The 21,119-nt window shown below is 55.2% G+C and overlaps 1 protein-coding gene across 1 annotated transcript; it reads right to left on the bottom strand.

Annotated features, from left to right (window-relative positions):
- Positions 1-37: 37 nt before the first annotated feature.
- SQSTM1 (sequestosome 1) lies at positions 38-12,633 on the bottom strand. Its single transcript, XM_069468594.1, has 8 exons — positions 12,412-12,633; positions 9,963-10,058; positions 9,302-9,531; positions 9,069-9,210; positions 7,940-8,020; positions 1,879-2,093; positions 1,339-1,534; positions 38-441 (listed from the first exon to the last, which is right to left on the bottom strand). The coding sequence occupies exons 1-8, from the start codon at positions 12,614-12,616 to the stop codon at positions 284-286; spliced, it is 1,323 nt and encodes a 440-aa protein (XP_069324695.1). The 5' UTR covers positions 12,617-12,633; the 3' UTR covers positions 38-283.
- Between the last annotated feature and the right edge of the window lie 8,486 nt (positions 12,634-21,119).

Below are 21,119 nucleotides of genomic sequence, written 5' to 3'. Positions count from 1 at the left end.
TGAGCCTCGGCAGCCTCTCGAGGAGACCAGGGCCGGGTCTCTGCCCCGGGAAGCTGCGAGGAGCCCGGGCACCCAGGGAGGCCAGGCTCGTTCTCAGATGTCAGTGCGCACACTCAGACCCTCCCCTCGTGTCACCTGCTCTGCTGCCTGAATGGCTTCATGCACCCCACCCCCCGATTCTGGAAGAAGAAGGCAGAGAAACTGGCCCATGCAGAGGCCTGCGTCACACTAGCTCAACACAACTATGAGACCAAAAAGGAGGACACAGAGGTGAACAAAGTGGTCACAATGGCGGTGGGTGCTTTGAATACTGGATGGTGTCCAGAGCAGCTCCAATGTCGTAATTCTTGGTCTGGAGGAGCCTGGTGAGCCAGCCGCCTTCGTCGGAGAACCCCATGGACAGCATCTGGGACAGGGACTCGATCAGCCTCGGGTCAGCCTCTGCCAGCAACAGTGAGAAGCCATGAGCAGGCGTTGCGGAGCCCCACGTGCAACCCAAGGCACAGACAGCACAGCCCGGCCTTTGGCCAGGAGTCCCCAGTGCCGCCAGGGGCCAGCCCTGCCCCGGGGTCTCAAGCCCTCCCAGAGGCAGCGGCTGGCAAGTGTTTTCTGGAAGGGCCAGACTGTAACGATTCCTGAATGGCTGTGCAGGCTCTGCCACCGCAGCACCAAAGCAGCCGCGCAGTGTGGAAACAAACGAGCACAGCTGTGTTCCAATAAAACTTCACTTATGGACACTGAAATTTGAATTTCATCTAATTGTCACATGCCATTTGATTTAAAAATATAAGAATCCCTCTTGGCCCACAGGCCATAGTTTGCCGCCCCCTGCTCTGAGGCAGAGAAGATACATACCAGCAGCCCGACGGCTGGCTCACAGAGTTACTCAGCACTGTTCATGTCACTGCCACGTGATGATAAAGAACCCAAACTGGTGTCAGCTGTCTCTGTCTGCCAGTCCCCACCCCACTCTGCTGCTTTCCAAACCACCCACTTCACATGGTGGCTCCCTGCCTGGCTCCTACAGGGATCTTGGCCGTGACACCCCTGCTCTAAGGTCAGCCCTTGCCGTGGGGAAAGTGAAGATGGCGTTGAGTCCACTGCCAGTACCACGAGCCGGTGCCAAACCCAGTGGTGCCGGCTTCATTCTTGGTCTAAATCTGAGCTCTTTTACTACCCTCAGTGTAAACTCCAAGGACAAAGCCGACTCCGACCTGTGTCGACAGCGGAGCCCTGCAGCAGAGAACACCCCATCCTGCGATCTGTGCTGCTGAAACCACAAGGTGACAGGATGCGCTGGAAGAAAGGCAGGAATGCAAAAGCTCCCACACCACTTGCCTGGTGGAAGATGTGGGTACAGGGCAGCTTCCTTCAGCCCTGTGGGCCCTTCCTGAGACGGGTCCAAGGAGCTTGGCCCTTCAGAGTCTGGCATCTGTAGAGACTGGAGTTCACCCGTCGACGGGTCCACTTCTTTTGAAGACAAATGGGTCCAGTCATCATCTCCTCCAGAACAGTTGTCAGACTCCATCTGTTCCTGGAACAAAAGTCACTATGAGCACACAAGGGACGTGGCAGCAGGCCAGCCTGCCCACAGCACCCGTTCCTGGAGGAGTCGGCGTGTGCATGCGTGTGTGCCGTGCACGCAGGCAGGGCTGGCAAGGAGCTGCAGCAACGCTGAGCCACTGGCAAACACCAAGTATACTTGTCCTTACAAAGTCCTAGCAGGTTCACAGTGACTTAAGCGCCACAAACAACTCTGCAACAGCACCAGGGACCCTCGGGCTGCATAAGGGGGGCTCCACAGGGGCTGGGGATGAGGCAGCAGTGGGGGCAGAAAGCACTAGGCAGCGACAGGTGGCAGGAGGGGAACAGGCTTGCCTCAGGCTGCCCCACAGACTCCAGTTCGATCTTTTTCATTTGCTCTGCCAAAGACTGCTCAGTGTTCTCGACGTTGCCCTCTGGCTTGCTGGGGTCAGAAGAGCAGCTGCTTGGCTGAGAGCTGCTCTTCTCTTCTGTGCCGGAAGTCTCTGGAGAGACGGGCATCAGGCGGCTTCTTTTCCCTCCGTGTTCCACATCAATATCCACTTCAATGCCTAGAGGCCAGGCAAGAAACAGAAAGCCAGAGATGTGCCTGCAGGCAGGGTCTCGGCATGTGGGGACCGCAGGCTCACCCAGGTCTCCCGTTCAGTCCCCACAAGCCTGTGAGGGTGGGGAAGGTGGTACTCGCCGGACGGACACGGACGCTGGGCTCTACCAGAGCTCGGCCCGGAGCCAGGCAGCCAGCATGGGACCCACCAAGACACAAAGCCGTGAGGCAGAAGGTCCCCTGCGATCGCCAAGGTCCCAGGGGCTGCCTCTCCCAATATCCTGGCCCTGAATCTCCTTGGCTTCTACAAACACTCTCCCAATATGTCCACCATGTTGGACCTGTCTGTTCCTCCAGTTTAGTAAAACATTAACCTCAGCTGACATCCAAGGGCAGCTTCTGAGCCACAAAGTCCACAGAGACCTTGTTCACCCAACCCACGCAGAGCAGGCTGCATGGGAGGCTGGGCCAACCGCTGTGAGCAGGGTGAACCACACACGCCACGTGGCCAGACGCCCCGGCCGCGGCGAAAACCAAGTGTCACGCCACACTGGCACACAGGGCTTTGTGCTATGCCAAGTATGTTTTTTTTCTTTTTCAACAGATTTAAGGATACGAGTAGTGTTTGGTTACAGAGATGAATCGCACAGTGGTGAAGTCTAGGCTTTTAGCGTCCCGACCACCCGAGCAGTGTCCCCTCATACCCCACAGGGAAGGTGCACACATTCCAACACGAGCGTGCCGCTGGCTGGCAGCACGGGGCAGCCTGCACACTCGCCAGGGACCGACGGGAGAATCACCTGTGGTTTTTTAATTCAGATTTATCCAAGAACTCACACCCACAGCTTAGCACCAACAGTTCCCAGAGGCTTCCGGAGGCTTCGGTGCATACTCCCTGACTCCCCCATGCCCTGCCCGTGCCCTAGAGCTCCCCTGTGGCTCCCTCGGCTCCCGCTGCTCTTACCTGATGCTCCAGTTTACATCTGTTTGTTTCTTACTCTAGACCAATATTTACCTCCCCTTCCCCTATCCTTTTTAAAAAACTGTTTTTTGGTTAAAGCAACATTCCGTGTTTATGAAGTACTACTACATAAATATTGTTCTTTGGGCCAGACACGGTGGCTCACGCCTGTAATCCTAGCACCCCAGGAGGCCGAGTCAGTAGGATCCCTTGAGCTCAGAAGTTCGAGACCAGCCTGAGCAAGGCTGAGACCCCATCTCTACTAAAAAAAATAGAAAAATTAGCCAGGCACGGTGGCATTCGCCTGCAGTCCCAGCTACTCAGGAGGCTGAGGCAGGAGGATCGCTTGAGCCCAGAAGTTTGAGGTTGCTGTGAGCTGTGATGACACCACTGCACTCTACCTGAGGCAACAGAGACTCTGTCTCAAAAAAAAAAAAAATGTTGTTCTTTGCTGGGCCAAGCAGTGGACGTGATTATGTCCTCGTATAGATTTTTGTTTTCCTGCCACTAACAATGCCCTCTTTTTTCATTTGCTAACTTTCCCCATCTCTCCAGCAGCGTCTCTACAATTTTCTAGAAGGGCAAAGCAGATCAGAGGCCCCATCAGTTCTGGCGTTTTCCCTGGAGCACCCTGCAGCACACAGGTCCCGCTGCAGCCGGGCCGGCAGCACTCGGGCAGGTGCCTGGCTGTGTGGCGGTGGTGGCCGTCACTTGCACCTGGCAACCCCTTCCCTCTCTCCTGTGCGAGCTCCCGTGTTTCCCGATACCTCTGTTCTTCATCCTGGGTTCATTTCTTCATTTGGTTCCAGCCAGGGTTAACACGGTTCTGCTCTCATGTTTGATCAAAGCTGAGTACAGAATTCTAGGCTGAAAACCCTTTTTAACTGACTTTGGAAGTCACCAGTTGTTCCCCTGTCTGCTGGCTTCCCATGCTTGCCCTTGGTACCCACAAGCGTTACAGTAACCCGCAGAGTTTCAGGAGCCCCTCGTAGGGTTCTGGCGTCTGACAACCGTACGCTTTGCTGAGGGACCTTTCTCAGTCACTATTCCAGTCATTCTGTGCCCCTTTCAAACTCGAGGTTATCCACAGTGCCAAAACACTGTCCTGCATTCCATGTTCATCTCCTCATTTCAGTTTTCTCCTTCTGGAATTCCTATTCATCCTATATTGGGCTTCTAGGATTAATCTTCTAATTTTCTCATCTTTTCTCTCCTATTTCTATTTATTTTGCTTTTGGAATAGCTCCTTGAGACAATCTTAGAATCTAAGCCTTCTTAAATTTTTAGGGTTTTTTTTTCCTGCCTATTTTTTTTTTAATTTTCAAGAACTTTCTTACTGTGTTCCCTTTGTTCCCCTTTTTATAGTATCCCACTCCCTTTCACGGATAAAATACTCCCTTATATCTCATTCAGGACACTATCACTCTGTGAGGCCTCTTGTCCACGTGCAGAGGCTCTCCTTGGGTGGCCGGTGACTGTGGCTGTCTGAGCCCGGTAAGGCGCTATGAAGAGGCCGACAGGAAGCCCTCTCTGGGGGGCCGGGGCCAGCCTCAGCTTCCCCTCTGTCGGGTGACTGCGGCCCAGCTGCTGGGGGCTGTAGGACCCTTCTGGGGCATTCAGCCTCCCTCAGCAGGAACTCCCCATCTCCTGTCTGGCCAAGGAAGCCGCTGTAGGCCCACTCCTCGCTCACGATGCCCAGTGTCCGGCTGGTGCATGCTGCTGTGTCCCCGGTATCCCCTGGCTGAAGCTCCCCTGGGTCAGGTGCCCTACAAGGGTGGCAAGGGCCATTACCTGGCTGAGTGGGGCCTCGGAGTCTCTCAGTGACCCTTACTAGAGGTTTTCAACCTGTCCCCTCGTAGCCTGGCCATGTCAGTACCACCTCTTGCCTTTCCTGACACCTGAGCAGATGGTCTTGCCTTTCAACGGGGGCCCCATGCAGGTCTCCGACCCCTCGGGAGCTGCCTGCCACCCCGTTCATTTCCTGTCTTCCAAAATATGACATCTTCTTATCTTTTCCTCTCTTACTTTCTTTCCCTTTTTTTGTCCTTGTTGCTTTATACTTGTTTAAGCCTTTACTGTTGTTTTAGTAGCGTTTGAGGGGGGAGCAGGGGTAAAAGCAGGCCTAACTCCAGCTGCCTCCATCTGTAGTATTTAAATCGTTTTTCTTTTTTCCTTCCAACTTTTCTTTATGAAGCAAACAAAAGATGAAAGAATAGTACATTTTTTAAAAATGGATGAGTGATTGAACACTTCTGTAAACAGAGCAGAGAGATTATACAGGGCGTCCCAAAAGTCACCATACAGGCTGGGCGTGGTGGCTCACGCCTGTCATCCTAGCACTCTGGGAGGCCAAGGCGGGAGGATCACTCCAGGTCAGGAGTTCGAGACCAACCTGAGCAAGAGCCAGACCCTGTCTCTACTAAAAATAGAAAGAAATTAGCCGGGCATGGTGGCGCATGCCTGTAGTCCCAGCTACTCGGGAGGCTGAGGCAGGAGGATCGCTTGAGCCCAGGAGTTGGAGGTTGCTGTAAGCTAGGCTGACGCCATGGCACTCTAGCCCAGGCAACAGAGTGAGACTCTGTCTCAAAAAAAAAAAAAGTTGCCATACATAGGGAAAATGGGAAATTGTAGCCATATGTACCTTTGTTTACAAAGCAGTCATTATGAAATTTTACAAAATTTTTCATTTGTATGGAGACTTTTGGGACACCCTGTAGAATTAGAGTTTCTCCAACTTGAATAAACCCTGAGATTTCAACCCAGAGCTTACAACACTGGACAATGGCCTGTGACCTGCTGCCCCCAAAGCCTCTATGTGTGGGTGTGCTGATCAAAGATACTGTGACCGGGAAGGGCCATGCTGCTTTATGTCCTAGATGTCAGTGACTGTGACCTCCAGGCCAAGACAGTCCTGGGCCTCAGTGGTGGGCTCACGCAGCTGCTTCTCGTAGCACCTACCAAAAAGGCCCTGGCTCTGTACTTGAAAGTCACCGCTCCCTCCACACACAAACTGCCACCGAAGCTTGCTGCTGACTCGTTCCCCCTGGGCCCTGCGCTGGGAGCAGTCCCTTCTAGGCAGTTACCATGTGAGTCATCCTGCTTTTAGTTCCTCATAAAGAAAGGAAAGAAAAATACCCGTGACTTAACAACAGAGTTTCAGCCACTCCACCAATGGCTCTCCCCCGCTGAAGCCACCCAGCGTGTTTTGCTGACACAGTCCTTGTTTTGTAGGGCTCTAGGCTCCCCCTGGTTAGGAGAAACCAGCCCCATCCACTTTAGAGCCTTTAGCCTTCTCCCAAAAGGCCTCTAAGCACTTCCAAAATAATGCCCGTGTCCTGCGTGGGGAGTCCAGGTCAGTTGTGAGCTGCTCCACCAACACAGGTGCCAGACCCGGAGCCACCTGGGAAAGCTCCAAAGCAAGAGGCCCAGGCCCCATCAGCACCCACTTCCAAGACCAAGGCAGGCCAGGGCTGGCGGCTGTGCTGTTTCAAAGTCCCTGCCTGAACCAGACTTGGCTTTGTGGCTTTCCGGCATACCTCACCTTCGTTCTTTTAGTGAAGGGCTTTTGTTCTTCATAATAATTTTAATCAAGTTTCCATACACCAAAGTATATATCCCAAAAAACCCTCCATTGGTGATTCTGATGCTCAGCCAGGCTTGAGAATCACTGTTCATTTGTTTCCTCCAGACAAGCTGCCCAGGGTCCCTAACAGCCTATTAGCTGGAGGAATAGGCCTCAAAATTCAACTGCAAAATCTTTCAGACTTCTACCGTGTCCCGAGTGAATGGCAGACGGGGTTTAGGCACAGCCTGTCTCCCAGTTAGACTCTGATCACTGCTCCGCCTCCTTGGAAGGCATTAAGGACTTTTTTCTCATTCTCTCAAAGCCTCTAACTCCAGTACAGAAGCCATGTGTGGTCTGAGCTGTTTAATTTAGCAGCAGCAATGCCAAGATGTCACTGCTGCCTCAAAGCAGAACAAGTGGGGTTGAAGCAGACGGCGGTCAAGCCCTGTAGCCACAGCAGGGGGCGGCGGGCGGGGTCTGGGAGCCCCTCCCATCAGCATTCCTGATGGACATTGGACACAACCTTTGGACAGGCCAGGTGGACACCACCTGCCACTGCAGCCACAAGGATGAGCTCTCACAACCTCGGACTGGAAGTCACCTTCATGAGCTGATTCTCACTGCCACGAGCCTAACCCTGCAGCACCCACCTCCAGGGCCTTGGATGAATGCAGCAGGCACTTTCTAAAGCCACAGGAGTGTATCTCGGAGCCTGCACCTGAGGTCAGGTGGCACTACTCTGGGGGTGCCCACGGGGTGCACCCACACCAGCGGACCTAGTCTGCAGTCTGAGGCACCGTGTCACGAAGAACACCTGCCTCCCCAGCTCCCTTCCCCCGAGCTCTGGCACAGGCCCAGCACTCAGAAGCACCCAGGAATGGTTTTTGGGTTACAAACAAAAAGGAAAAAAAAACAAATGGCATCTCAGCTAACCACTACTCAAGTCCTCAAGTCCAAATCTCAAGGCTCAGTTTAGTGGGAAATGCAGACGGTTACTCCCTCAGTAAAGGACAGTTAGAAGGTGACAGGCCAGCTCTGCAACCGTAACCCAGTTAGTCTCCCTGCTGGGATTATCCCAGCCAAATGCTGGCTGATTCCACTTGAGTCCACATGGAAAGCTCGAGAATGTGTCAGTGAATTTACCTTGAATTGCCTGTGGTCCAGCACTTGGCAAAGGTTGATCTGAGGCAACAAAACCTCACCAGTGTCAAGGGCACGTCAATTACCCATTCCTCTGCAGGGATCCCAGGTGAAAGTTACAGAAGGCACGCACTGAGTACCACAGCCCTCAGCTGGCCTTGAGGGACAGACAAGGAGGCTCACTCACCCAGGGGGCCGAGGGCGGCTGCTACGCTCTCTCCCACATTCTTCAGGAAACTCACGCTGGGATCCTCAGATGGACCAGAAGCTTTGATTTTTTAAAAACAAAAAGGTATCTTTAATTCAGTGCCTTTGATACCTGTCACCTTCCTGCCAAGGTCCCTGTCATCCCAGGTGACCTCCACCCCCCAGTAACATCATCATCTTCCTCCCCTCCCTCCCAGTCTGCACCCTCCTCTGCATGGGCTACTCCACCTTCTTCTGTGACCTGGTGCTCAGTGACCCCACAGGGGCTCAGTACACACGACAGGGAAGTACTGACCACATCCTAGATACGTTACTGACTCAAAGTTAAATAAACATCCTCATCTTTGTCCTAAAGGATGAGGTGAATCAAAGGACACAGCAAGACGAATAAAATCAGAATCTAAAAATCTAGAATGCAAGGCCATGGTTAGTTTTTAACTTTGAGACTGTTTTTGAAACACTTGAGCAAAGCCAGGTGTGGTGGCTCACACCTGTAATCCTAGCATTTTGGGAGGCTACGGCAGGAGGATCGCTTGATCTCAGGAGTTTGAGACCAGCCTTAGCAAGAGCGAGACCGCGTCTCTACGAAAAATAAAAAAATTAGCCGGGTGTGGTGGCACATGCCTGTAGTCCCAGCTACTCAGGAGGCTGAGGCAGGAGGATCACTTGAGCCCAGGAGTTTGAGGCTGCTGTGAGCTGTGATGACACTATCACACTCTAGCCCGGGTGACAGAGTGAAACACTGTCTTAAAAAAAAAAAAATAGAGTTGAACAACTTTAGCTCTGATTTTCCTGACAATTATCACAAAAGAGAACAGAGTGCACCGCAGAGATCTAGGGGAAGGGCCTCCCTGCCCGGACCTCAGGGGCACCTCCAGGGCAGCCTGGTGAGGTGGGAAGAGCTGGAGATGAGTCAGTGGCCTCGGGCACCCAGGCACCTCAGTCCCCCGTTTGTGAAGTGGAGATAATACTCCCCACTGGACAGGGCTCTTGTGAGGATGACAGGGCGTGGCGGGAATTCAGGACATGGGGAGGCGTGGCACACAGCCCTGCGTGCAGGGCTGCCTGGAGACTCGCCATTCAGCAGCCAGTTCAGACACAAGCCTCACCTGATTCCGCGGGGGGGCTGGGGCGGGCATCCCCTGCTCGAGGAGGACGTGGGCTCCAGTTCCCTGGTGGGCCCATCTCCCAGCCTGGCCACCCGAAGTGCCCGTGTTTCAGCTTCCGTAGCCAGCGGCTGTGAGAGAAGCCCTGGGGGAGGAGGAAGCAGAGGGCAGGGCGTGAGGGGCAGGGGCCCCTGACACCCCGCGTCCCCCCCAGCCTGCTCGGAGGGCCTGCTCACCTCGGAGAGGTGCCCGGAGGGACTGGGGAACGCGAACTTGGTGTGCCCCCTGTGCAGGCCCTTCCCCTCACAGACAGCACACAGGTCATAGTCTGGGCAGACGCTGCACTTGTAGCGGGTTCCCACCACAGGCCCGTTGCAACCATCGCAGATTACATTGGGGTGCACCATGTTGCGGGGTGCCTCCTGAGCATATAGGGGGCGGTGGTCCCGCCGGCACTCCTTCTTCTCTGCAGGGAGGGTGGAGAGAGCCATTAGGGCAAGGCCCCCTGGAGTCCTCCCCTCACCAAGTCCGCACGGAGTTCAGTTGCTCAGGTGACAGCAAAGAGCAACCAAGAGCCTGTGAGGAGGTTCCCCGTCCCAGCACCTGTTAACCAGGCACCTGTGGCCCAGGCAGCAGAGAGACAGCAGGGGGCCAGGTCTGTACACCCTGGGCCTTGCTCCTACCAAGGCTCCCAAAGCTGCCCCCAGCCCTATGGCACCAGGCCCCATCCCTATGGTGATCATGGATTCCTCTTTCTCAGGCCAGGTGCAGTATTTGTTATGTTCCTGTCTTACACAGCCCTCAGACTCCTGACCCCTTCTTTGGAAGAAATTAAAGTCCTATTTTTGCTCAGCCCGAAGCACCTAGTTTCAGGAAGCACCCCAGATCAGCCCTTACCTTTAATGTAGATTCGGAAGATGTCATCCTTCACGTAGGACATGGCCATTGTCAGTTCCTCATCACTGGAAAAGGCAACCAAGTCCCCATCCTCATCTAAGTTGTTTAAAAGATGACATATATGAGATCGGGCGCGGTGGCTCACGCCTGTAATCCTATCGCTCTGGGAGGCCGAGGCGGGTGGATCACTCAAGGTCAGGACTTCGAGACCAGCCTGAGCAAGAGCAAGACCCCGTCTCTACTAAAAATAGAAAGAAATTATCTGGCAAACTAAAATATATATAGAAAAAAAAAATTAGCCGGGCATGGTGGCGCATGCCTATAGTCCCAGATACCCGGGAGGCTGAGGCAAGAGGATCGCTTGAGCCCAGGAGTTTGAGGCTGCAGTGAGCTGTGATGATGCCACTGCACTCTACTCAGGGCGAGAGTGAGACTCTGTTTCAAAAAAAAAAAAAAGAAAGAAAAAGGAAACTGCACCCCCTTCCTCACTGCCCCCCTTCATATTAAAAAATAAATAAAAATAAAAGACAACACATGAGTACCCAGAGACTCAGCTGGACACACGCTGCTGAAATGACTGAGGTCAGTACTAACAGGGCACCTGCGAGGCTGTAAACTGAGCCCACCTGCCTGAGCCAAGGGGAAGCAGGGGCGAGGGCGAGACTGCACCTTCAGCCTGGCACCGCGGGACGGCAAGTGCTCTGCCCTGGGCCTGGACCACAGCTGCATGCAGGAGGCAGAGGGCGTGTACAGGGGCAGCAGCAACAGCTGGCAGCCTGCTGCCGGGCCTCTGGGCCAGCCGCCCCTTCAGAAAGGTGTCCCCTCAGTCCACATCTGCCAGGCCCAGATCCAGCTTCAGCTGTGGGAGATCCCCACCTGTGCCCTGCTCCCAAGGGGCCCAGCCCTCTCAAAAGGCCTTGGGCTTCTGGTGGTTTAGGAATAAACGGAGATAGATGAGCCCATCTGCCTGCTTCCTCCCTGAACAAAGCTAATAAAAAATGTATGTGGTCTCCAGTTTTTACATGTTAGCTCAAATGGTTTTAAATACCACCATGCAGGCCAAACTACCACATAGCTGCAGGCTGGACCAGGCCTGTGGGCCACCAGAGGCAACATCTGTTACAAGAACAGGAGGGGCACCAAGAGAGGGAAACAACCCAAATGTCTCTCAAGTGATGACCAAATAATCAAATTGTGGCCTGTCCATACAACGGAATATTATTCAGCCACCAAAAGAACTGAAGTACCAGTATGTGCTGTGACCTAGGTGAACCACGAGCACAGTAGCCTAAGTGACAGAAACCACTTGTAAGACTACACTGTATGATTGCATTTATATGAAACGTCCAGCCAGGAAAATGAACAGATCCAGAAAGCAGATCAGTGGTTGCTGGGGGGATGGGAGGATGGAGAGATGACAGATAAAGGATGTGGGGATTACAAAGTGATGCAAAGGTTCTAAAATTGTGATGATGGTCTACAAACCTATCGCTATCCTAAAAACCGCTGAACTGTTCACTTCAAATGGGTGAATTGTATGCTATGTGACTTATAGCTCAAAAAAGTTGTCACAAAACTCATGTTTTTAAACAGGAGCGGCAGGCAGGCTGGCAGCATTCCAGAGGGAGGTCCCACCGCTGCTCCCTCCCAGGGGCCGGCCTTGGCCACTCGCCTCCCTCCCTGCCACCACAACCTCCCAACCCCACCCCCAGCAGCCACTGGTCACACCAGTGCAGCAGGAAACTGAACGAGTTCCTGGGCTTCTGTCCCCACACGAACACCTCTGAGGAACGTTGTGACCCTGTCGCTCCACTGCCAATGGGACAACGTCTGTAACTCAGCCTGGCCTCCGGCGTTCTCCGGCGCTCAGTGCCCCACCTCTCCGCGCGTCCCGGGCTCCCAGGCCAGGCCACACCGCCCTGAGTCCCCTCGCACTCTGCACTTGTTTATCCACGTCACTGCCTCTCCCCTGCCAGCCCTTCCTCCCGGGCTGCGCTGCCCGGGCTCTTCTGGGGCATTATCTGAACCCACCACCTGGCGCAGCAAGATGTCCAGTGTAACCTGAGTGCCCGCCTGACCACCCTGTTCCCGCAGAGAGCCAGAGAGGACGCCCTGGACGTCCTTGCCAAGCTCTGCACCATCATGGAGGGGGAGGGGTGGCATCTTACGCCCCCGGGCCTGACCGCCCCAGGCACCAGAGGGACAGCGCTGAGCAGCAAGAACAGGGTCGGGACCGGGCCTCGGTCACCACTCCTGGTCACCAGGCTGGTACCCGAGGCCGAACTGGGGGCCCACGCCGGCCACCGCCCGCGTAGTGAGAAGCCAGAGCAGTCCCCACTCACGGTCCACCGGCCATTGCCGAGAAGGAAGGGGGCGACCATCCCCGCCCCGCAGGCCCCGCCGCAGGCGGCCCGGCGCGGCCTGCGTCACCGCCCCTCGGCCCGCTCACCGCGGTAGTGGGCCTGAAAGCCGCCGGGCCGGAGCGCGGGGAACAGGGCAGCCACCCGACTCAGCAGCCGCTCGCAGGGCCCGGGCCCAGCTGCGGCCTCGGCTTCCGCCTCAGGTTCTGGGCTGAAGCAGAAGCTGAAGCGGCGGATCTCGCGCGCCGCGTCCTCCTTGCCCAGAAGGTAGGCCTTCACGGTGAACGACGCCATAGCCTCCAGCCCGAGCAGCAGCCGCGCAAGGCCCCGCCGCCGGCGCGCGCCTTTTGTAGAGCGCGCGGAAGCCCCGCCCCGCCCGGCCTCCTGGGGGCGTGGCCTGCCCCGCCCCGCCCCCGCAGCCGCGCGCGAGCCGCCTTGTCGGGGCCCCGCGACCGCTCCCCCTGCCCGCTGCCGCCCCTCCAGGTGTCCCCGGAACTCTCATTGCTGACCCCTCTCTTCACTACCCCCCGTGCACTAGGGACCCCAAGAGGCCGGCCTCCACACTTATCCGGGCCTGGGCTCCAGCCTCTGCACCTGGGGGAAGGTGATCGGCAGGGGTCCCGCCCCACGCCCCTCCCAGACTGGGGCCTGCCCATGACTCAGCAGTATAGTCCCCGGGTCGCCGTGACTCAGCATTAGAGCCCCCAGGCTGCCGGGGATGCCCAGTGGAAGGGGACACAGAGAGGCCTGATACCAAGAGGCTCCTAAGCCGTCCAGTGGGTACCGCTTTCCAGAACAAGCTGGCTCCTAAGGTGCTGTCCCCGCCCTGCCATGGTCGGCCTCCCAAGAGGCAGCCTTCTCCATTGTCCATAGCATCTCCATGATGGGCCCCTAACTGGGTTGAGGGACAGACCTTGAGTCCGCCCTAAGCACCACAGAAGCTCCTGTTTAATAGGAGTGCAGTTCAGAAGTGCTGGAAGAGCACAAGGGCAGAGGCTGGGGAGCGCTCCCGTCCCCACCCTGCCAAGGAGCCAACAGCCTTTCTGGAGCGCAGGAGCCACCAAGTGTTCACTGCAGCCCAAGAGACTCATGGGGGCCAGACACCACCTGTCAGCACGGGGGTTCAGCTCAGCAGATGGTGGCCAAGCGCCTGCAGGGGCTCAGGCCTGTTGGCCTCACAGGAAACCAAGGGGGTCACACCAAATCCCTCCAGCTGGGAACCAAGATACACTGCTGCTATGTGACCAAAGTGACCTGTTCTCAAGGCCTGAACAAGAAGTTGGTCAGGAGGGGCATGTCACCCTATGGAGCCTCCCAGGCAGGGTCCTGTGAGTAGGAGGTGGGACCTGCTGCGTCAAACTCTTGTCCTTTCAGGGTGGCCCTGGTGGGAGGGGAATCTCCAGGGTGGGGACCCAGAGACCACAGGGCGTGTTGGGTGGCATTTGGCTAGTCAGCCTGGCCAGGTGCGAAGGGGATTTGCCTGTGGGGCACAGCAGGGCAGGTGTGACTTGCCCACAGGTGTGACTGAGCCTTCCCAGAGGGCTCCAGAGTGGGCAAGGCCGGTAGAGAGTACGGTGCGGTCCCCTCTCAGGACGGTCCCTGCATCTAGCTGTGAGCCTGGGAAGTGACCCTCAGCCTGCCGGACCCACTCCCCTGTAGGCAGGACCAGGTGCCAGGGACGGGGCGTCCTGGGCAAAGGCCTGCGGACAGGTGCTGCGAGCGTGACTCAGCAGCCCAGGGGCCTGAGAGCCACCCAGCCCGGCCTCCGCCTGAGCGGGTCAGGTGCCCAAGGACAGGCCCCCGCCCCCAAACAAGCGGTGGTAACGCGGCTGCCACGAGGAACTCCTTTGCTCTGTCACCATTTGGCCGTTTGGGACCGTGGTGGGTTTTGGGGAGGGCGGAGAGACTCAGGCAGAAAAGAAAGGGGGGCGTTGCCCCGACCCCCTCCCCAGGGGAGCCCGGCCCTTCCCGGCATGCCCCGCGGCCGTGCGCCGCCCTGCCCCCACCGAGGCCGCAGGAGGTAAACAAGGCAGTGGCCCGGGAACCCCCTGGCAGGGCCCTCTCTTCCGCGGTCAGGTGGTCTGGCCGGCAGTGAGTCAGCGTCCCGTGACTGTTGTCATAACAGGGGGATCCCCGGCCCTCTGCTGCCACCCATCTCAGTGAGCTCTTACTGGGCGGCAGGGGTGGGGAGCGGACCCAGGGCCTTCGTGAGTCTCTCCCGGACCCTGCGCAAAAAGAGCCTTGAGAGGCCAGGGCTGCTAGAGCCAGCCAGACCCTGCCCCTCTTCTGATGTCTGCCGTCCTTCCACTCCCCCGGGATGCAGGGAGCCCCCCAACTTCCCTGTGTCCACTGGCCCGGTTCCCACCCTCCAGAGCTGGCACGACACTCAGGGAAAGCCTGCCACCTAAGTCAGGAGACCCGCTATCGACCACTTGCCATCTTTGGGCAAGTGACCAGTCTGTTTCCTCATCACTGGAGTGGGACGACTGGAGTTGCCCTTTCCAGAGGGGCCCCATAAGTGTGCTGGTTTTTTGGCTGCCCAAATTTGGGGCTGTATTTGGGAGGGTCAGGGAGGAGACTGCAGAGGGGGCTGAGGGGACAGAATAGGGACCCATTATAGACCTGAGCCTAGCTGGTCTGGGAGACAAGCAGGGTTGGGTGGAATGGCTGATTCTGTTTTTGCCACCTGGTGTGTTGTAGCCACTTCCTCAGTTTTCCCCTTCCCCTTTCCTAAATAATCCGCCCCTTAGCAATGGTTTCCCAAAGTTCATTTTCTTTGGGTGTGAAGTCAAGTGTCCAGGTGGGTCCCAGGGCAGCCAGAAACAAGGCTGCTGTGACATTCAGGCTGAGCTTTTCTGGGCAATCCCTTAGGAGATTGAGGACCACAGGGGACAAAGGCCCTCCAGACCCAGCCGTAGGCCCAAGGGGAGAATGGCCTCCAGGCCCTCAGTGTAGCCACTGCCTTCCACTCACTCACAGGGACACACCCTACTCTGTTCCTCATCATGCCAACTCATTCCACCTGGGGACTTTTCCCAGGCTCTTGCTCTCATCTGAAACCCTTTCCCCTCCTGCCCTGCAAGGCATCGTCCTGCCCTAAATGTGACCCCCTCAGTGGGGCCTTCCCTGACCTTCCCTCTTGGAAAAATCCCTAAGCACTGCACATTGCCTCTTTTTAGCCCTTTCCTGCTGAAGCCCACAGCCCAGGCAAGGGGTGTCAGGGCCAAGGGAGTGGGGGAGTATGCCCACAAGAGGCTTGGAAACATCTTTCTAAAGGAAAAGGCACTCAAGGCATAGAGAGATGTGGTTAGAGAATTTGGTGATGCCAAGGTGTTGGGGAGTTGGGGGCACCAGAAACCCTCTGGCACAGCCGCTGGAGGCCAGAGCAGCTGTTCTGGGGGTTGGCTGCCCGCGCTAGGGGCATTTCTCGAAATAAATTCTTACACTCCCTGCCGCCGGGACGGGGACAGGACCCCTGGGCCCTCCAGGCTCACTGAGGGGGCAACCGACATTGCCTGGCAGTGTGCAGGGGCCGTGGAGACGGCTCTCTCGCCAACGCCAAGTGGGGAGAAGAGGCTGACAGGGGCCTGCCGCTGGGCCATGTCAGCAAGTGCTTGTCAGGGAGCTCAGCGCCAGAGATCAGATCTGCAGAAACTCTCAAATCTGATGGGACGGCGGCGCCCATCAGGGAGGGGCCTCTCCAGGGGGCTCAGGCCACGGGCCGGGGGCAGTCACTGGAAGGGGGCCTGAGCCACCCAGGGGAGGCTGGCCTGAGCGTGTCTGCCGGCCAGGCCTGTCCGAGGCAGGCACTGGGTGGGCCTCCTCATCCCACCAAGAAGGCCAACAGGTGCTTCACTCTCCCCGAAGCACCCGGAGAGCCCACCTGGTGCTACTCTTCAGACCTGTCAGAAGTGGTCCAGGCCACTGCTCCGCATGTCCCTCCGCATGGAGTGGGACCTGTCCCTGCCTTGTCTGGGGCACCCTGTAGCTGCAGGGAGGGGACTCCAAAGAGGGTCCAGGATCTGATGGCCTTGCCTGTCACCAGCCTCTCCCTTCACCACGCCGTGGCCAGAGACCTAGCCCCACAAGCAGAGGGCCAGCCTGACTGGGAAGGTTCTGGAAAAACAAAGGAGGAGCCAGGAGGAGTGGGAAGGAGGGCCTTGAGGACACCACACAGTGATCCATGCAGAAAAGCAGTTCAAGAGGTGGGGAAGGCTGGGGCAGTGGCTCACGCCTGTGATCCCAGCACTTTGGGAGGCCACGGTGGGTGGATTGTTTGAGCTCAGGAGTTTGAGACTAGCCTGAGCAAGAGCGAGACCCCTCTCTCTACTAAAAATAGAAAGAAATTAGCTGGACAACTAAAAATATATAGAAAAAAAAAAAAAGAGGTGGGGAAGACCAGGCGCGGGAGAGGGCAGTGTGGCCTTCTCCAGGAAGCTTCAGTCCTGTCCAGTCCTGTCCAGAGCAGGTGGGGAGTTTGGGGTCTCCTGGAGAGGGGTGCTGCAGGTCAGGTCAGGGCTGCACTCTAAGTAAGTGCACTGGCCCGCTCCCTCCCCAACCTACGCTTTGAAAACTCTGGAAAAGTTACATGATTTTGAGGCTCTAACCCTTTCCTGCTCTTAAAGTTGCCATGCACAGCCTGCTCCCTGGGGCTCTAGCTTCTCTCTCCCGCGCCTGCCGTCTGCCGCACGTACTTACCAATCCCCCACCTCAGCTCTGGGCTCTGCACCCCCACACAGCTCCCACCACTTCCCCCTGGACCAAACTCCCTTGACCAGCGTCCCCGTTCCCACTGTGAGCACTCTCTTTGCTCTGCTGGTGTCCCTGGCCTGGCAGGGCTCAGGTAGCGTTTGTGGGACGTGTGGCTGTGGTGTGTGAAGGTCAGACACAATGTGTGCCGCACATCCGCACATCGTGTAGCCCGATGCTCTGCAGTAGGTCAGTCTGGGGTGATCTTTGGATAAAAGTAGTAAAAGCGCAATCCCTGCCCGTGCTGGGCCACGACCTACCATTGAGGGTAGGGTGACCCAAGGTTGGCCCACCAGAGCACTGGAGCTCCCTGGGTAGGGAGTGGACTTGTGACCCAAGCTAGCCGATTAAAAGCTGGCCGGCTGGAAGCTAGAGCCAGCCCGAGAGCCTCCACACTGACCAAGACTCTTGATCAAAGCTTGATCTCAGCATCCAAGCTATGGACCAGCAGGTCTAGTGGTGGATCATGAGATGGCTCAGGCCCGTTAATTTTGGTTTTGGTCGATTGTGTCGAAGAGTACTGACCCACCACCTCCTCACACCTCATGCCTGCTCCAGAGTTCCCAATGGCAGTGATGGTCACCACAACACAGGCCAGAAACCTGGAAGTCAGCTATGACCATGCCCTCTCCCTCGGACCATCTGCAGTTCCTGTTGATTGTACTTCTTAATATTAATAGTAACAACAGCAGGAACACTCATGTGGCACATCGTTCATGCCAGGAAACATTCTGAATATTTTGTATATATTAACTCACCTGTTCCCTTGAGGTAAGACCATGTGATTAGCTCTGGCCAAGGACCTGAGACAGAAGAGCCATGTATCACCCACAGGCCAGAGTGCTTATTTATTGCCAATGCCAAAGCTTCGAGAGCTCTCTGTCTCCTTGCCAGGGAAGCCTGAAATGCTCCCCTGGTAATTCCTCTAGCCTGGACAGGAACTACAATGAGCATGCCCCCAGAGGACTCTTGAAGGATATACAGTTTTGAGAAGTACAGATTTTTTTTTTTTTTTAGAGACAGGGGTCTTGCTATGTTGCTCAGGCTAGTCTCAAACTCCTGGGCTCAAGTGATCATCCCACCACTGCCTCCTGAATACCTGGGAATACAGGCACGGTCACAACACCTAAGTATAACTTTATTAAATCGCAGTGGCAGAGATGGTGGCTCACGCCTATAGTCCCAGCACTTTGGGAGGCCAAGACAGGAGGATCACATGAGGCCAAGAGTTCAAGACCAGCCTGGGCAACATAAGGAGACTCTATCTCTACAAAAAATAAGAAAAAATTAGCCGGACGTGGTGGTGCGTGCACTTGTAGCTCTAGCCATTCGGGGCACTGAGGCAGGAAGATCACTTGAGCCCTGGAGGTTGAGGCTAGTGTACCTGAGATCACATCACTGCACTCTAGCCTGGGTGACAGAGCAAGACCCTGTCTCTAAAAAAAACAATTTTTTTTTAATCACAGAAATTTAGGGTTGTGAAATTTAGGCATAATCAAGCCTATCCTAGCTCATTATTAGCTCTATTTTACTCCCAGGTAAATGGGCACAAAAAGGACTAAAGTCATGAAACTATTAAGTGGTAGAGGCTGGATTATGAACCCAGAAGGGCTGCTTCCCTAGTACATGTTCTTGACCTCAATGATGGACGTTCTTCAAAGATTGTTCCGAGTCCACCTACTTTTATCTCCAACCCCCCTCACCACCACCCCCATTCCAGACCATCTTTCTCCTAGATTCTTATGTCAGGGAGGAAAAACTTTTCCCCTACCCTCTTAGGTTCGGGGCATGGGGGCCTGTGAATTGATCTGACAAAAGACAGATTAGAAAGAGAAAAGACAGGATTTTTATTCATTTACTAGTCAGAATTTGGGGACTCATATGCCAACTTAATAGGGGAAAGGGAAGGGGAGAAGGGCACTTATGAGAAAATATATGATCTTACGGAAAGATAACACAATAGTTTCGTGACAGTCTGTTCGGGTGTGGTGGCGGACTTCTACAGGGATAAGAGTCAATCTTACCCTGGCGGCTCTCAGGGAGGAGGTTTGACACTTGAGTTCTTTTGGGAGGCCTTACTTTCAGGCAGATAAAGTTGTTCAGGTAAAAAGTCTGCTCTCAAATGTTTTCAGCTCAAAATAATTTTTATGCTGCAGTGGTGTATTTTGGACTCACTTACCTACAACAGCCCCTCCCTGTCCTCCTTGTTTCCTCTCTTATTCTCACCTGCCCTCTCCTGGCCTGCAAAGGATAATTTCAAAATGCAAGTACAGCCCCAGCCCCCACTCCTCTTCCTGCTTTGGACCCTATGCAGAGCTCCAAAGGTCAAAGCCCAGGTCCTTGACAAGGTGTGCACAGTGCACGCAGTGCAGCCCGGCCAGCCCTGGTCTGCCCCAGGGGCCCCTCCCTCCCAGCACTCACCCCGTGCCAGGCTCCTTTAACAGGGCATTTGCTTATGCTGGGCCATCTGGCCGCCAATGCCAAAGCTCCTCCTCCTCTCCCCTGGGTCTTACTGCTACCCTCACTCCCCCGGAGTCCATCTGCCAGTCCAGGCATGGTAATGTCCCCCGTGACAAGCTTTCTGAGCCCCATGGACCTTGCCTTCCCAGCACTGGGTGAGGTGGCTATGGGCAAGACTGTGCGAAGGCAGTGACCAGGTCGATTTCTGCGCACGTGTGTCTGTACTGTGCGTATCACTAGTGACTCAAGCGTGTCGGGCACACGGTGGACACACAGAACATTTGTTATGAATGAACAAGGGACTGAGGCATCTAAGGAAAGGGCTATCAGCTCGATGAGGTGAGCCTTCAGGGCAGGGCTGCCAAACTCACTGTGCCAGGGATGCCCTGAGTATCTGCAGAAGATGAAGGACTCAGAACCATGTTTTGAAATGCATTGCAATGCCAAAATTTTTTTAACTGAAATACAAATGTCAAAATATAAAAACATATTCATGATATATAAATATCTGTGCTTCTTTATTAACTTATAAAATTATAAGATCTAGAGGCAGAACTAATAAGTACCAGAAACATAAAGTTACTATTGTGAATGTAACCACCATTTTGAAGTGTCTGCAACACCTGTAGAGCAATATATGGAAGTCCCTGTGATCTGTCATGACAGTCACAGGGACTGTTAATTCTGCTGGACTTTGCCGTTCCACTCACACAAGTTTCAGTTAGGTTAGTGAAAATAAGGATGGGGGTTTTTCTCACCTCAGCTCCTGGACCGCCCCAATTCCCAGTCCCTGGACCACAGGTTAAGGAGGATAGAAAGAGCGGCCCCTCCAAGGGCTGTCTCAGGAAATCTCCAGGAAGACAAAGTGGCTGGGAGCTGGCAGGTAATCCCAGCACAAAAGGGCATTTCGCTGTGTGGGAAGCAGGAAGGACAAACAAGGAACGGCCCACAGGCTGGGGTTTGCAGAGAAAGCAGGACTTCCCTGTGCCCATGTGGCTGCAGGCAGGAGTCGCTGTCCTGAGGCACACGAGTGCCCCACTCCTAGCACAGGTGACAGGCATGCTACCTGCCTGGAAGTGCAGGGAGTTTAGGGCGCAGGCAGGCCCAGATGAATTAATTACTGAAGCGGAAAAGAACTGCTGCCTCTGTTTCAAAGAGAGACGGTTGGGAATGAATGGGCTAGAGTAGGGCTCAGGGTAAATGGCCCTGGCACTGGGACATCAGGCTCCCCCCGCCCCTCATCCCGGCTCCACCTGCCCCAGAGCCACCGAGTGTGGAGGGGGAGGGGACCCAGGAGAGCTTCCCAAACTCGGTCGCTGATAGAACATCTCCTTCATGTCTACTGGTTTAATAATTTTAATATTTTTCCTTAAATAAACTCACTTTTAAAGTTAAATACTTATTTTAAAAAAAATTTCAGGACCCTTTATATCACAATCCAAATGAAAACCATTATCCTTTGCCACAAACAGAAGACATCAGTGAAAACACAGGAACACAAAATGGTACAGTTTCCTCCGGAAGACTCCAACGGGGCCGGGTCTCTAGCTCAGAAAGTTCCCGGGCAAGCGCAGAGAGCAGTACCGAC

This window comes from Eulemur rufifrons, chromosome 5, assembly GCF_041146395.1.
Source record: "Eulemur rufifrons isolate Redbay chromosome 5, OSU_ERuf_1, whole genome shotgun sequence".
Taxonomy (NCBI): Eukaryota; Metazoa; Chordata; class Mammalia; order Primates; family Lemuridae; genus Eulemur; species Eulemur rufifrons.
The sequence above is the reverse complement of the archived record's forward strand: the minus strand, read 5'-3'. Positions and strand labels throughout refer to the sequence as shown.

Excerpts from the sequence above, each read along its gene's own strand:
- SQSTM1 (XM_069468594.1), bottom strand. The coding sequence starts at position 12,616 with ATGGCGTCGTTCACCGTGAAGGCCTACCTTCTGGGCAAGGAGGACGCG. Across the intron at positions 8,021-9,068 it reads CAGCCCCCCCGCGGAATCAG|CTTCTGGTCCATCTGAGGAT; the intron begins GTGAGGCTTGTG and ends AAAAAATCAAAG. Across the intron at positions 2,094-7,939 it reads AGCCGCCCTCGGCCCCCTGG|GCATTGAAGTGGATATTGAT; the intron begins GTGAGTGAGCCT and ends CCTGGCCTCTAG.